Source organism: Halichoerus grypus, chromosome 10 (assembly GCF_964656455.1).
Source record: "Halichoerus grypus chromosome 10, mHalGry1.hap1.1, whole genome shotgun sequence".
NCBI lineage: Eukaryota > Metazoa > Chordata > Mammalia > Carnivora > Phocidae > Halichoerus > Halichoerus grypus.
The window spans coordinates 124,925,184-124,941,150 of NC_135721.1; the positions used below are offsets into that span (position 1 = coordinate 124,925,184).

The 15,967-nt window shown below is 59.3% G+C and overlaps 1 protein-coding gene across 3 annotated transcripts; it reads right to left on the reverse strand.

Moving 5' to 3' along the window:
• Positions 1-2,000: 2,000 nt before the first annotated feature.
• On the reverse strand, positions 2,001-15,717 carry SLC35H1 (solute carrier family 35 member H1). 3 transcript variants are annotated; one of them, XM_036069670.2, is made up of 10 exons: positions 15,622-15,717; positions 10,074-10,448; positions 9,291-9,370; positions 8,364-8,427; positions 7,581-7,653; positions 6,860-7,028; positions 6,698-6,781; positions 4,227-4,402; positions 2,942-3,071; positions 2,001-2,577 (listed from the first exon to the last, which is right to left on the reverse strand). In XM_036069670.2, the coding sequence occupies exons 5-10, from the start codon at positions 7,644-7,646 to the stop codon at positions 2,447-2,449; spliced, it is 756 nt and encodes a 251-aa protein (XP_035925563.1). In that variant the 5' UTR covers positions 7,647-7,653; positions 8,364-8,427; positions 9,291-9,370; positions 10,074-10,448; positions 15,622-15,717; the 3' UTR covers positions 2,001-2,446. The 3 variants fall into 3 exon arrangements, with proteins under 3 accessions (XP_035925563.1, XP_035925558.1, XP_035925559.1); XM_036069665.2 differs by having other exon boundaries at positions 9,291-9,441; XM_036069666.2 differs by lacking the exon at positions 15,622-15,717 and adding an exon at positions 14,898-15,233 and having other exon boundaries at positions 9,291-9,441.
• Positions 15,718-15,967: the final 250 nt, after the last annotated feature.

Below are 15,967 nucleotides of genomic sequence, written 5' to 3' on the forward strand. Positions count from 1 at the left end.
GATAGCATGGGTGCTTCCGGGGCTCGTGGGCCCCCGAGTGGACGCCGTCTGGCCCAGGAGGCCAGGCGATTGGGTGGGCCGGGTGGGGGAGGAGAGGGAGGCCTCCGCCTGGCTCAGCTGGTAATTGCTGCTAAGTGAGGGGCTGTCATTGAACTCAATATGCGGGCGGTGCGGGCCCCACTCGCACCCTGTAATTACTGCACCAGACAGCAGTCCTTACTCCCGGTGGGGGGAGAGGGGGGACGGGGGGGAGCAGACAGGAAGCTCTCATCCACCTGAGCCAGCGCGGGGCTGTGGCAGGCTCTCCCGCCCTGGAGCAGCCCCTCCGGCGGAGGTGGGTGGCCCCCCCGGCCCTCCCCTCGGCTGGCTCTCCCCACATCATCCGGCATCCGGTGTGGAGTGTGAGCTGCCTCTAACCCGGGCCTCTGCGCTTGCAGAATCCGGGAGGGGGGGCAGAGGTGAGGCACAGAGGAGCCCCCAGCTCCGGGGAGCTCTTGGAGCGGTACCTCCGTTCCCAGGGGCAGGTCTGTCTGCACTGTGACTGCGGAGCTGGACGCAGATCTCGTCCTAATTCCTCCAGAGCCCGGAGGCCTTGAGGACCTCAGGCTAGTCACTGCCCCTCTCCTGGGCCTCAGTTTCCCTCGCTGGAAGACTGCGGGTCTCCATCATTCTTTTTTTTTTTTTTTTTTAAAGATTTTTATTTATTTATTTAACAGAGATAGAGAGAGCACAAGTAGGCAGAGCAGCAGACAGAGGGAGAGGGAGAAGCAGGCTCTCCGCCGAGCAGGGAACCCGATGTGGGGCTCGATCCCAGGGCCCTGGGATCATGACCTGAGCCGAGGGCAGCCGCTTAACCAACTGAGCCACCCAGGCGCCCCATGGGTCTCCATCATTCTTAAGGGTTCTTCTACAGCAGGGGTTGGCAAACTAGAGCCGGCAGCAGAGTCCTGGTTTTGGAAGTAAGGCGTCCCTGGAACAGAGCCACACCCTTTTGTGTCTGTGTCTGTCCGCCGTCCTGCCGGGAGGGGGACAGTAGATGCGAGTAGCTGTCACACGGACTATCTGGCCCTTTACAGAAAAAGTTCGCTGACCTGCTTCTAAAGTGGAACTGTTTTCCTAGGCTTAACAGAGTGAGCTTTTGTGGCTCCGATGTGATTAGAGCAAAAGTCACACCAAGCCCCATCCTGGTGCCCACCCGGAGACACCACTGTCCCCTTCCGAGGACCCCAGCCTGGATTCGGAGAGTGGTGGCGCCGCGTGCGGCAATGGCGCCACCTGCTGTGAGCGCCTACAGGCACTTCGGCCTCGAAGTACTTGGCCTGGGGGGGCGGGGTGGGGGTGGGGGTGGGGAGCCGGCCGGCGGGCGGAGGCCAGGCTTCAGAACCCTGGCAAATCAGAGCCAGGATCTCGGCCCAGCCCTCCCGTCTTAGAAGGACTACAGCGTGACTGGTCCAAGGTAGGTGAGCAGAAAGCTCAGGTCCCAGAGGCCCATAAGCCATTCCATCCACATTCCATGGGCATACGCGTGGCATACAGGCCTGGCCGTGAATCCTAGTTCCGGCACTCATTTAGGGCTTGATTCCATGGTTGTTGAAAGAATTTGCAAAATAAACACTTATATATATAACATTTAATCTGTTATCAATATTGACTCGATCTGAACAACTGAGATAATTATTCCCATTTCACAGAGAAAAACACTGTGGTACAGAGAGGTTAAGTAATTTGCTTAAGGTCACACAGCTCAAAGTGACAGTCAGGATTCAAATCCACGCTGTGAAAGCACCAAGCGCCCCAGAATAGTGCTCCGCACGTATTTTTTCCTGCCTGTAGGTGTGCTGGGGCCCCGAGAGAGGGCACTGGGGCTCCAAGAGGAGTACAAGAGACGCAGGAAGCCTGGAGTCTGACCAGTCATCTGAAGGTCCCGGGCAGGGGAAGAACGGGAGAGCAAGGCCCACACCGCCCCTTCCCGCCCCCACCCCTCTAGGCAACACGAAGTGGCCAGTGGACCGTAAATCCTTTATTTCCAAACTATAAATAGACCTGTACTGAGAAAAGACGCGCTCCAGGTGATGAGGCTCCAGGCTCTCCATCAACCCTTCCCAACCGCTCCGCAGTCTAAAGCCGGTCCCCTTAGAAACCTGCTCTCCCCCGGAAATCACCACCCGGGCTGTCAGAGCCTGGCAAGCAGCTGAGACCAGCCGGCTCCCTTGTCCCGCTGTGACTCCAGCGCGGCTTAGGCCCTGCTCTGGTCTGATGCTCACCCCTCTGTTCGACCAGTTCCCTGACCGAGCCCTGCCATGTGGTCCCGTGCTCCCCGAGGCCCAGCCCGGGAGAGTCCTGGCCCACTGCTCCCCGGCTGTTGTGAAGAGCCACCCGGGTCCCCAGGCTGCTGTGAGGTGTGAGGCTTGGGAGCTGCCTGGTTCCCAGCAGGTCTCCTGGCTGGTCACTGCTGCCCCTGGGCCACAAAGTAGTCCTCCTCCTCATTGTTCTCTTCCTCCGGCCGGCCGCTCCGAAGCAGCAGCTCCAGGTCAGGGTGGGAGCCCAGGCCCTTCAAGGGTTTGGGGCCACCATCACCTGGGGAGAGAGAAAAACCGGCTGTAGACCTGATCATGGCTTTCTTGGTGCCCCCCGATACGCGTGTTGAGTCACCCAGGTCCCCCCCACTCCCCCCACTCCCTGGAGACAACCATCCTCTGAGTGGCGGTGGCAGAACCACGAGGCTGACTTCCTGGCCGAGGGGCAGCCTAGGCGGAGGCAGCTGAACTGCGTAGACAGCCACCCAGCAGCTACTGCTCTGGGCAAGCCGAGAGCCACCTGCCTTTCTTGGCTGGGTGGCTGGGGCCCCAGGACTGGGTGGAGGGGAGGTCAGAGGGGCCGAGTCACACGGGGAGCAGGGAGCGTCATCAGAAAAGAGGCTTCTGAAAGGGGCTCGGGTTACCTCTGGAATGCAGGGCTTTGAGAGCAACATGCAGGGATATGCCCGAGAGGCAGAGGGCGAAACCCAGCCAGTTCAGGAGGCTGATCTGATCCCCCAGCAGATGAGCTGCCAACAGCAGAGTGCAGACTTCCTGAGGGCGGAGAGGCAGGAAGGGGAAGCGATCAGTTGGAGTGGGCTCCTTCGCAAGGAGGGTGGACGGCAGGGGCACCGGGCACAACGGCAGGGGAGAGCCTGACCCGCCGGAGCTCCTGGGGCCGGGGCAGGCTGGCCAGCGGGGCAAAAACAGGGCTTCCCTGAGCTCGGAGGACCAGGCCTGCCTGCGATGCTTTCCTCCCTTCGTGCTACCGAGACACAGCAAGGGAGGTGCTCTGCACAGTGTCCTGTCAGTGTTAAGAGAGGCGAAGCAGACCCAGGGCTGGGAGCACAGAGTGTCCAGCCCACAGCCATGTCCACAGGAGTGAAGAGTGAAGGAGAGTTGTGCTTCCAGAAGGCACCCACACGTGGAGAGCGCAACACTGCCGCAGGGGAATGCAGCATCACCCCGGGCTCCACGGGACACACACTGGCCACGGGGTTCTGCAGACACGGTGGCTGCCGATGGGACTGGTGGGATGACTCACTCTGAGAACCCCAGCTCACGCCTCTTCCTAAGCCCCTTGGGGAGACGTGATTCTGGGTTTAGGCAGCACTGCTCCGGCATCAGCGTCTGTCTCGTCAGGGAGAAACTGCACCCCGCCCCCATGGGCCCGAGCAGGGTGGGGTGAGGGGTGGCAGGGGAGGGGGGAGCCTGGGAGTAGAGGCACGTGTGATGCCAGGCAGCAGTAAAGGCAAACCAGGCAAACACCGGGCACGCGTGCTAGCGCTGTCCCTTGCTGTAACCACGGCAGACATCGCCAATCAATCACGGAACCCTTTCCCCACGAGCCTGGACGGGGCTTCTCAACCCTTGGCTCCAGGCCACTACCAAACGACCAGAGTGGGCACTCATGGTAACAAGAGAATGCATCCCAGGCCCAGTGGAGTCAGAATCCCAGCTCGGCCACCTGCTGGCTGTGTGTCCTGGTGGAGGAGCCACCCATCTGTGAACCAGGGAGGACCGCCTCCACCCCCCGGGGCTGCAGCCCCGATGACAGGGAGTCTCAGACAAGAGCACGGCGCACAGCACCCTAACCAGGCACTTCTGTCTCTTCTCTGGGGTCTGGGGCGTGGGAGCTGGGACAGAAGCTGCTACTGAGCTTGGGGGCCGCGCTGTAAGACAGGACTGGGGCCACCCCCAAGTCTGTACCTTAAAAATGCCAGCAATGGAGAGAGTGAGGCTGGAGGTTCTGGAGACCAGGAGGAACTCAGAGAAGCCCAGACCGAAGGCGAGGATCCCTCCAAGGAAGAGGCTCCCTAGTACCCGCAGGAGCAGCCCGGTGTCCTGGAAACGGAAGATCTTCTCAGACGTAGACAAATGGAGACCTGAAAGGAGAGGGAGAGAGTGGGAGGCCACGTGCTGGTGTCCCTAGGGAGCAGGAGACCCAGCATGGGGCAGTCACGGCCCCCGCACACCTGTGCACTCGCTGTGGCCCCGAGGAGGGGATGGCAGGTGGAAGAGAACGCTGTGTGGACGGCCTGACACCTGGGGACCTGGGGAAGCAGCGAGGGCCCCCCCGAGAGCCTGCGGGCTAGGGTGGAGGGCCTGGCACCGCACAGAAAATCGGACAGAAGCCTCTGTCCTCCCACGGTGCTGACCTGTCTGTCTTTGGGAAGGAGCGTGACTTCACGTGGCCTCTGCAGTTGTGGTAAGTAGTGGGCCAAAGAGAGGCGGGGCAGCCCACTGGGTGATGAGTGACGAGTATCAGCGCCCCGGACCCCAGGGCGAGCCCTCGCTCTCAATGTCAGGGGGGCCACCTATAAACAGGGCCTCATTTTATCCTCCCAAACCTTCTCCACTTTAAGCCGGCTCTTGCCATCACACAGCTGTGGGACGAGGCTGAGGGAGAGGGGTCCCCCCTCTCGGGACCCGCTCCCCCAGTGAGAGCATTTCGACTAGACCTGCGTTCCTCAGACAGACAGTATAACGTGGGGAACAATTCTCAAAAAGTAAACGCCCACACACAAATATAGGACAGAGCCTTGTTCTCGAGACACCCCTACGGGCACCCACACACCGAGTCTGGCATGACTTCTAGAGGATTCCTGGCGCTCCCACACCGTCCCTCAGAGTGACTCCGTGGCTGTGCGCAGGAAAGGCCCCGCGCGAAGCACAGCAGTGACACCTGTGGGAGCTGGAGGCGGGCCGGGCTCGCTGAGGTTTTGGAGGGAAGCACCAGAGAAATGCAAAGTGACAGGCCCTCCCGGACAAACAGCCTCCCGATGTAAGACATCTTGTCTGGTGCTGGGCTCAGCAGTATTGCAAAGGCGTCAGCAAATTGAAGGGAATTCAGGAAAGAGCAACATAAGTAATGAAGGCGCTTGGGGGATTAATTTACCAGAAAAGATTAAAGGAGCTAAATCCACGCAGCTTTACTAAGTGACGATGACCAGGGCTTTCGGCTGAGGGTGTGCAGGGATGGGGAAGGGTGTCCGTGGCCAGGACGGGAGGGGGCAGAAGGCGAGGGTGGGGGGGGGAGGCGTTAACTGGAAGAAAAAGGGGGGCTGCAGAATCATTTTCTCAGGGAGGTTCGAGACGCTTCACGGCTTGAAACTTAAATGGATGTGGGACAGAATTCTCTGTAATGACCCCGAGGACAGAAGGAAGGGACTCAGGGAAGAAGGATAAACAGGGACAGAGACTAATCTCGAAACCCGGGAGGGAGGGAGGAAGGAAGGAGGCGTGCACTTGCAGCCTGGACAGTACTCCCTGCTTCTCCTCTTCCCTGGGAGGTGATGGTGGGCGGGGGGGGCCCCCTACCCAGCCACTGCGCCACGGCCAGGGCCACACAGACCATCCCACACACTTCCACCCTCGGAACCTACTGATGCTTTCCTGAGATGCCCTGCGCCCGTCAGCCCAGCAAAGCCTCCCCCAGCCTCCAAAATACATGGCCTGGGAAGTCTTTTTGACTTGGCTTTCCACCCTAGCATCCTGAAAGAATTCCTGGCCCTCTGCTCCTTCTGAGAGACAGAACACATCACGGTTAAGAGGAAGGACTCAGGAACCAGCTGCTGGAACCAAACTCTGGCTCATTGGGCAAGGTTATCTTTACTTCTCTCCACTTGTTTCTTTGACCTGCAGGATGGAAATAATGCTGGTACTGCCACATGGGGTTTGGGGGAGTATAAGAATTAGTATGTTTAAAATGATCAGAACAGGGGAACCTGGGTGGCTCAGTCGGTTAAGCATCTGCCTTCAGTTCAGGTCATGACCTCGGAGACCCGGGATCGAGCCCCGCGTCGGGCTCCCTGTTCAGCGGGGAGCCTGCTTCTCCCTCTCCCTCTGCTCTTCCCCCCGCTCATGTTCTCTAATAAATCAATCAATCAATCTTAAAAAAAAAAAAAGGTCAGAAGAGCCCTGGCACAGCTGCCAGGCTGTACACATCCACTGTCATGATCGGCTGTGGTCTTTTACATACACTTTCTGTGTAAGCATTTATCAGGCTGGCTGCCAGCCACCTGCTTTAACGTCTGTCCAGCCCTCAGACCAGGCTCTGCCAATGGACAGACCGCATCTTTGATCTCTATAACCTCTGCAGCTACCACGGAGGTGGGCTCCGAGCAAGGAAGGGGGATCTGTTGTACTGAGGTGCCCCCAAGATGGACGACCCTACGTACCTTCAAAGATGGCGAAGAGAGGGAAGAGCCCCAGAAACATGAGTGGCTGCAGGTGGAACATGGTGTCGATGGGGTTCTGGAGCCCTGCAGAATGAGGGCGGGGGGTGAGTCATCAGGCCCAGCCTGCCTCCACCCTGCCTGGTGCCCGGGGCCCTCTCTCACCAAGTTCCGCCTTCTGCAGGAGCATCTGGGTGAGGGTCCAGCGAATGCCACCGATGAATGAGGCCCCCAGCACCAAGGCAAAGCCCTCCACGTTGAATTGCGTGGACTTGTAGGTGAACATGAAGAGGCCCCCAGCGATGAGGAGGACCACCAGGACCAGTGCCGCACGCTATCAGGGTGGTGAGCAGGGGCCACTGACTGCAGGGTCCTGAGTTGCTCAACCCTGGAGCTTGGGCTCAGGAGCTGTGTTGGCTGACTCTGGGGCAAGAAACCCTTCTTCCCTGTGACCCTGGGGGTCCCGGCCAGCTCCTTCCCATCAACGTAGGCAGGGCTGACATTCAGTGGACATGTACCCAGCATCCCTCCTTGATCTAACCTTCTGATGTGCTTTCCTACAGCTGTTCTGTAGCCCCCGGGAGGTCCCCTAGCACCCTGGACCTCACAAATAAAGGGCGACTGCCTCCAGGACCTGGCTGCATCTGGCCCCTATCCTTGAACCCTTTCTCTTTCTGTCATTCTTTTGGTCATTACACCTGCCACACCAGTTGCTAAGTATTCTCAGCAGTGGCCTGTCCTAGGTCCTTCCTCAGCGACAGGAGTTACTGCCACCTGGGCTGGGCTCGTCTCCTCTGTCACACACAGTGACAAGCCACTGCTCAGACACCCTTTTTAGTCTTAGCATCTGCAGGGATAGGAGGGACCAGGGGAGCTGGGGCCTCACCAGCTCCTCCAGCTTGAAGATCAGGGAGAAGATCAAGATGAAGAGGACAGCGGAAGACTTGGTCATTGTGTACCTGCAAGGACAAATTAGCCACGATGCAGCACCAGGGCCCAGGGCTCAGACCCACCACCGGGAGAGGAGCCCACTGACTGTGCTGGGAAGGGTGGGAGGCTGTGGGGACCTCTGACTTCCCTGAGGGCAACCGGCTCTGCTCAGGGCAGCTGGGCAATCAGGGTACAAAAGACCAAAGGAAGGCAGCCTGAGTCATCTGGGCTGGTATGTGACCTTTAATTGGAAGAAACCTCCGACGAAGGGGCCTCTGACTATCGCCAGAGAGAAGAGGCTGCGGGTGAACCCTGGGCTCAGTGAGTCCTCTTACTTATCTGCTCCTCCGTGGAGACCGGGATCAGGAAGGAAGGAGGGAAGGGGGAAAAGAGAAGGCAGGGATTGTGTACCCTGAAGTGCAAGGCCAGAGGTGAGAAACAGCTGTTACACCTGCCTCTCTGTGCAGGTCAATGCCCTTCCTCCCCGGCATGACTGGCGCCATTCTGCCGAGCGCCTGGCTCCCCCAGGCCCCCGGGGAAGGCAGGCACAGCACCCCTCGGAGCCCATCAATTTCCCAGAGCGCTGCTGGCTGTCAGGGCGGAGCTGAGAGCAGGTGCCACTCCCAGAGAGTGGTGGCGTGGCCAGCCCCCAGGCCCGGGGGGGCGCCTAGACAGGGTCAGACAGAGCCAGACAGAGCCTGAGCCTGAGCCTGGCGGGAGGCGGGGGGCTGGTACTCACAGCGAGACGGTGATGTAGAGGAAGCTCCAGTTGGACAAGCCCACGTCAAGCGCCGTCGCCAGGGCTGTGGAGACAGGGGCGCCCACCGGACACACGGCCAGGGAGGGCCGGCATGGGCGGGCCAGGTGTTCAAACACTTCCATGAGGCCCCCGAGCGCCCCCTGCTTTGCCCTGGACACCTGGCTTTCTCTCAGGCCCTTGGGCCTTCCTTTCACTCACAGCAACTGAAGGGCTAACTCCTGGCCCACAAACGGAGGGGGTGCAGCTCCACCATTAGGGGCTCAGGCCGTTCTGATCAGTAAGTGCTGGGAATGTCCCCCAGGAAGAGGATTAATGCGTCTGGTCCCAGCATCCCTCATGAGCAACTCTTCAGAGTGGCTTCTCCTCCCTCAGGATGGAAGGCGCACCCCTCGTGGAGGACCTGGTCCTCCAGGATCTGTCCCTGCCACCCTCTCCGCCCACGTTTCCTCCCCAGCGCGGAGTTCCCAGCGCCCCGAGACGCTTTCCGTCCCCCTGCAGACCTACACAGGCACTAAACGCTCGGCCATTGCAGCCCACGCTCTGGGAGGCCCTCCCCGCTGGGCCCGGGCTGGCTCCCCGCTCTGTGCCCCGAGGTGCCCCCCACTGTCCCGCCGCGGCAAGGTGAGAGCAGGCGTGGGCTCGGCGCGCCGGTCAAGGCCAGTGCTGCATGGGGGGCTCTTCCCAGTGCGTGTGAGCGTGCGTGCGTGTTGTGTGTATGTGGGGGGGGGCGGGGAGGACACAAGAGGCAGCAGTAGGGCTGGGGGGAGGCAGGCAGAGAGGAGTGAGGGGGGGCGGGGTGGAGAGGGCCTCTGCTCCAAGCCACCAAGGCTCCTTGTTCTTAGCCCACGGCTTCCACGCGACCCCCCTCCAGCCCCCCCCGCCCACGGCCGCCCCACGGCCACGTACCTGTGGGAGCTACTCTCCTGAGGTAGTCCGTCCAGCTCAGCACCACACGGGCCCTGTGGCTGGAGCACTGAACCAGGGCCCTGGACAGGGCAGAGAACAGGAAGATCACGGCCAGGTGCAGCATCGTCATGAAGAGCGGGAAGTGGAAGCTCTGCGGGACCCAGAGCAGAGACAACCGGGCGGGTTCACAGCCCCCCATGACCCCCCACGCAGGCCCCCCCCCCCACTGCAGGCAGTGGCGCTAACTGGGTGCTTCATCAGGGCTCTACAGCGGCCAGGGGGCTTCCCCCACCCCTGACATTGCAGTCACTTGGGGTGAGAGCCCCGTAGTTCCAGCTGTGGAGACCAGGCCGAGAGCAGGTGGCAGACCAGGGCTCAGTCGGACCACGGTGCTATCCCCACGGCTTCCACAGGCCTGTCAGCTTCCTGCTCCAGCCCCCCGCCCCCCAGGTCACAGCTAGCGCTGGCCAGTGTGGCCCAACCAGTCATGAAAATACTGAAGTCCTTCTCTGCCAGTTGGTAAACAGTTGCTGCCTTAATCCCAAGTTACCCCAGCTCATCCTCGGTGTCTCCCCCGCTTCCCGATTTCCCCTCGATCCACACATTTGAGGGGAACCCCTGGTGCAGCAGGGCTCTAGGGCCCTGTCCCATCACTAGTGTGACTGGCTTCCAGTCTGATTAGTTGAAGCCTGTGCCATCCTGCTGCTAAATATTCGGGGACGCGGGGGCCATGGCCGCAGCCCCCTCCCCACCAGCCCCCCGCACTGCAAGGCCTGCCCTTACCTTCGTCAGCCATTTGTTGTAGAAGGTGATGCCAATGGAGAAGCAGTAGTAGAGAAGGACCAGCCCCAGAGTCAACACCGCCTTCCACACAAAGGCCACGTCGAGGGCCCACCTCCCCATCCGGGGAAGCTCCAACTCCCTCGCTCTGGGTCAGTGGGGGCAGGCACCCCTCCCGAAAACAGCCGCAGGGAGAGCCGGCCGAGCTGGGCCACGACTTTCAACAAGGTCTCCTGGCTGGAGGAGTCCTCTTCGCCTCCATGATTCGGAACCATCCACGGAGCCCCAGGCAGAGGCCTCACCCGAGGGGCTGGTGGCCCGAGCCAACCCTCTCCATGATTAAGTGGACGCAGGCCTCACAGGTCTCCAGGTCCGAGGCTAGAGGAATGGAAAGGAAGCTTGGGTGGCCCGGCAGAGCGAGGGCTGCCCGACTGGTCCGCCCCACCCCTGCCCGCAGGGAGCAGACCAAAGCGGACCCGGGGGTGGGGGAGGCAGGAAGGGGCGCAGGCCCAGCAATGGGCTCCCAGAGCTCCAGTCACATCCACTCTGTCGCCTCAAGCTGTTCTCTATGAATTGCCGCCAAAGTGACCTTTTAAAAACGTAAATCTGATCATGTCAGATCAGATGTCAGCCCTTCAGTGGCTCCCAGCGCTCTTATGATAAAGACCAAGAGCCTTCCTGACCTGTCCCTGCTGGCCTCTCCAGCCTCAGCTCCGGGCTCTCTGTCCCCAGCCCACTGGCTGCCTCAGTTCCCCAAACACACAGGCTCTCTCCTACTGCCTGAAGGAACAGACACGCTGCCCACCCTCCAGTCCTCTCTCAGCTGATGTTACTCAACTTCAGCTCAACCGCTGCTTCCTCAGGGACGACCCCTCCTTGATTGGGTGCTCCCACAGCTTCCCTACTTTCCCTTCAGTGCACCTGTGCAGGGCATGCCCATCTGAGTGGTGTCTGTCCCCTGGGAGGCTGTGCGCTCCAGGAAGACAGGGACCACTGTGCTCATGGTAGTCTTGCGCCCACTGGGCACACTGTGAGTTGTCCATATGGTTCGATGACTCAGTGCAAGAGAGTGGGCACTTGGTTTTCAGGGCACTGATCTGATCTTTAAGGCATTAAAAATGGACCAGGAAACCAACCTACCCTGCCCTTAGCCTCTAAGGACCACTCCCATAGAGGCTGTGCCTGCTTTAGGGTCTTGCCTAACTAAACCACTCCCAGCCTATCAATCTAGGCAACCCTAATGAGGGTCCAGAGCACACGAGCTTTGAGGAGACCGGGCTGACCCAGGTCCACAGCTATCCCACCTGCTGCTTCATGTGTGTGTCCCTTCAGTCACCATCTCCTCCTCTGAGACATTCCCAACCTGCTGAAATGCCACCTCCTGGAAGCCTTCCTAGGACCATCTGATCCAACATACCCTGCTTTCCCCACCTCCAGTCCTTTCTGAAGGGAGTCATCTCATTCACCTCTGTATGCTGGAAGCTGGGTATCACCGCCCTCCCCCGAGGCAAACTGGGAGCTAGCATAAGGCTTTGCTGGAAGGATATGGTAGGGCTGAGGTTCTCGTGAGGGGAACTTCGGAAACCTGTGGGGGTGTTTTGGGGGAACTCTCCTAGCTTTTAGTGATATGGTGGGGGGGGGTCCCTGAGAGCGACGTCCACATAACTAAGAACTGCTCTGCATCCTTTGTAACCTTGACAATCCATGTAGGTATAAGACTTACTTATAATTACCTGAACCTCGAACACAACTGTCTTTTTTTTTTTTTTTTTTTTTTTAAGTAAATTCTAGGGCGCCTGGGTGGCTCAGTTGGTTAGGCTGCTGCCTTCGGCTCAGGTCATGATCCCAGGGTCCTGGGATCAAGCCCCGCATTGGGCTCCCTGCTCAGCGGGGAGCCTGCTTCTCCTTCCCCCTCTGCTTGCCGCTCCCCCTGCTTGTGTTCCCTCTCTGTGTCAAATATATAAATAAAATCTTTAAGAAAAAAAAAATGTTTAAAAAAATAAATAAAGTAAATTCTATCCCCAGCATGGGGCTCGAACTCACACCCCTGAGATCAAGAGTCACACGCCCTACTGACTGAGACAGCCAGGCGCCCCAAGAACCCAACTGTTTTATCTGTGATACAGAGCAGTTTCTCCATGGTTCTCCTATGCACTACAATTTCCGAGAGTATGTTTGCCATGCGCATGTTTTTGATGTAAGTGTTTTTGATAACGAGTCCGGAGAAACCGCACCATCTACAGCAGCGGCCCAGCACACGGCGCTGTGCACGGTGGCCCGCACGTTCCCCGAGGTCCCGCGGGTGGGGGAGCACCAGCTGCTTCACCGTGGCTTCTAGCATCCTTGCACCCAGAAATGACGTACTGAAACACATTCTATTCTCAGCGACCTTTTATTATCAGTACGTTGACATCTCCCCGTCACCTCCAGAAGAATCTCCAGTGGCCTACTCGTCCGTCCACGCCTGGATGTCTAATGCCAGGCACTCACCCCCGGCCTGCCCAGCACTGACTCCCGTTTCCCAGGAGCTGTCCAAACCTGCCCCTCTTCCCACCCCAGCCAGGGGCACCTCCATTCACCTGGATGCTCAGGCCAGAAATCTTGTTCCCATCCTGAGTCCTTGCTCCCTCAGCCCACCTTCAATCAGCAAATATTGTCATCTCAGTCTTAAAAAAAGATCCCCAATATGGTCACGTCTCCTGACCACCACTGCCCTCCAGGCCACCGTCCTCTCCCCCCGCAATACAACACGACAGGTTAGTCTCCTCTGCTTCCGCCCGCACCTTCCCCCCCGCAGGTTCCTGCCGGCACAGCTGGAGAGCAGGGTACATGGGCACCAAATCTATGCCTAACAGACCTTAAGGCCCATATTCTTTCCCTATACCCGGGTTTCTCAATCTTGGCGTTATTGATACTTGGGACCAGATCATTCTTTGTGCATTGTGAGATGTCCAGGAGCGATCCTGGTCTCTACCTACTAGTTGCCTAGAGCAGCCCCTCCTCCTCATCCCAAGTTGTGACAACCAAAAATGTCTCCAGACGCGGCCAAATGTCATGGGGGGCAAAAGTGCTCCCTGCTGAGAATGACCACTTACACCACACAGGCAACCACAGTGCATTCTACCTTCTAGCACCTGCTCCCCGGGGTTCCCACCCATGGCAGGGCAGTCTGTACCTTTCTGTGAGTCAACTTCTCACATCTTCTGCTTTTGGTGCAGTTCCTGCTCCAACAGGGCAATCTGTGCCAACCCCCACTCCCCACCTCCTGTTCAGATCCCACCCTTTCTTCAGCCAGTCCAGGTCCCCCACCTCCAGAAAGTCCCTATGACTACCTCAGCCCACAGGGAGCACTGCCTCCAAGTTAACAACACTCGTTCTCTTACTGTCATTCAGTCACCTAACCCCAAACACAAAATCAGTCCTCAGATAAAGAGGCTCTTGGAAATCATCTAGCCATTTACTCAATGGCCATTTATTAAGCACCATTGTATACCTAGCACTGGAAATAGAGATGTGTAACTGATAAGGTCCCCACCCTTCTTTTATGATAAGGGAAACCAGGCTTTTAAAGGGGCAAATGCTCTTTTTCAAATCTCACCTGCCAAGAAAGGAATTCCATATTCTGCATTACTCTCCAGGGGGCAGCCTAGCTGGGGTGGCAGCCACACCAGGGTCGAGTTGGTGCCCAGCCCCCCGGAGCACCTGGCTCCCCTCAATCTCTGTGACTGTAATGTGGGCAGTGCAGTTTAGTGGTGCAAGTGTGGGCTTGGAGTGAGAAAGACCTGGGATCCAGTCCTGGCTCCTCTGGGAACATTGGGACCCCCGAATGACCTGAACTCTGGACCTCAGTTTCCAGTAAAGGAGGATAAAATCATCCGCCTCTTGGGAGGGGAGTCAATGGCATCCAGTACAGCGCTTGATGGTGGCTTGTGGCAGGGGCTTACACCCCTCCTGGCCCCCTTACAGCAAAACTCTCCCAGGGCCCCCAGCACTACCATCCTTGCTCTCTTGCAGCCCAGACTCACTTCAGCCTGTCCCCACTGCTCCACTGAGTCACCACACCTTCCTCCTTGTTGCCCCTCTGAGGACCAAGTCTCTGTTTTCATCAGCACCTTAAAAACTGACCACTTCCTCCTCCTGCTAAAGCCTCTTGGATGCCCACCACACTCTCCTGCTTTTTCTTTTCTTTTAAAGATTTTATTTATTCATTCAAGACACAGAGATACAGAGAGAGAGAGAGAGCACGAGCGGGGGGAGTGGGAAAGGGAGAAGCAGGCCTCCCGCTGAGCAGGGAGCCTGATGCAGGGCTCGATCCCAGGACCCTGGGATCATGACCCGAGCCGAAGGCAGACGCTTAACTATCTGAGCCACCCAGGCGCCCCTCTCCTGCTTTTTCTTCTGCTTTTCTGGACTCCTGGACTTCTTTGCTGGCTCCTCCTGTCAACCAACCTGTAAAAGTTCATTCTCCCCTGAGTAATCTCATCCCATCTGATGGACATTCCAGTGATTTCTAAATTCTTTTCATTAGCCCTACCCTTTTCTGCCAGCTCCAGGCTGGTACATCAAAGAGTCTCCTTGGTAGCTCCACCCAAGATACCTCAAACTGAAGGTGCCCCCAACCTATTCCAAAGTCATTAGTAAATGCCAGCACAATACACCTGGTTACTTAAGCCTAAGTCCCCAAATGAATGATGAACTCATCCTTGACCACTCTTTCCTTCCTTCCTCCAGTCCTATCCTGTCAGTTCCTCCTCCCAGATCCCTGTGGACCAGCTACCCGTCTTCACCTGCGCTCGGCCATCAGTCTAAGGCACGCTGATCTCTCACCTAGGGACTGCAGCGGTCTCCTAACTGGTGTCCCTGCTTCCTCCTTTTCCCCGACACAGCCAGGAGTCCACACAGCAGCGGGAGTGAAGGCTTACGCACTGACAGCAGACCACGCCCTCATAGGGCGAATCCCAAGCCCCGAGCAGGCCCGCGAGGAGGCCTTAAACCATCTGGCCTCTGCCCGTGTCTGCAACCTCGTTCTCCCGCCACTGCCCCGGAGCCCGCCACGCTGGCCCTTGGCCGCTTGCCAGGCCCGTCGAGCCCGCGTCCTTCTTTGCACTAGCCGTTCCCTCTCCCGCGGACCTTTGCGCGGACCTTTGCTCGGCTGAACCCTCCTCGAGGGCCCGCTCCTCATCCTCTTGGCACCTCCCACCAGCTGACGTTGCCCTGTTTGCCCACGTGTTTACTGCGCGCCCCGCACTCCCACCCCACCGCGGGATGCGGCTCTCGGCGGGCCGGGCCGCGTCCGCGCAGGTCCGCCCGGGTCGGGACCCGGCTCGTCGCCGCGCGCGCAGGAAGCGCCGGGGAAGCGCGCGCGGCAGGCGGCCGGGAAGGGCGAGTGGAGGCCCCGGCCCCTCCACGGCGCGGACACGGAGGCCCGGGAAGGACAGGAGCTCGGGCGGGCTGCGCCGCGCGCCGCCCGGCCGGGACCCCGCTTCCCGGCCCGGGCCGGCCGTCCCCCGCCCTCGGGAGCGCGCGCAGGGCCCGCGGCGCGCCCACTCACCTCGGCCGCAGGCGCTCCGGGCCGGATCATCCCGCCGGAAGTGCCGGGCCGAGCGCCGCCGCGGGGGGGCACTTCCGCCGAAAGACGCCGGGGGCGGGGCCTGCCGGCGGCGGGGCGGGGCGCGGCGGGGCTCAGGAGGTGGGCCCGCTGGCACCGTCCTCGAGACCCAGCGCTGAGCAACCCCTGTGCTGTCTTAGCTTATCTCTTGCGCTCCATCGGCCTCGCTCTGGAGCCCCGGTGCGTGCTGCGGAGGCATGCGTACCCGGGGCAGCTGGAAAATAGCCACCTGTTTACTTTTTTTTTTTTTTTAAGATTTTATTTATTTGACAGAGAGAGACAGCGAGAG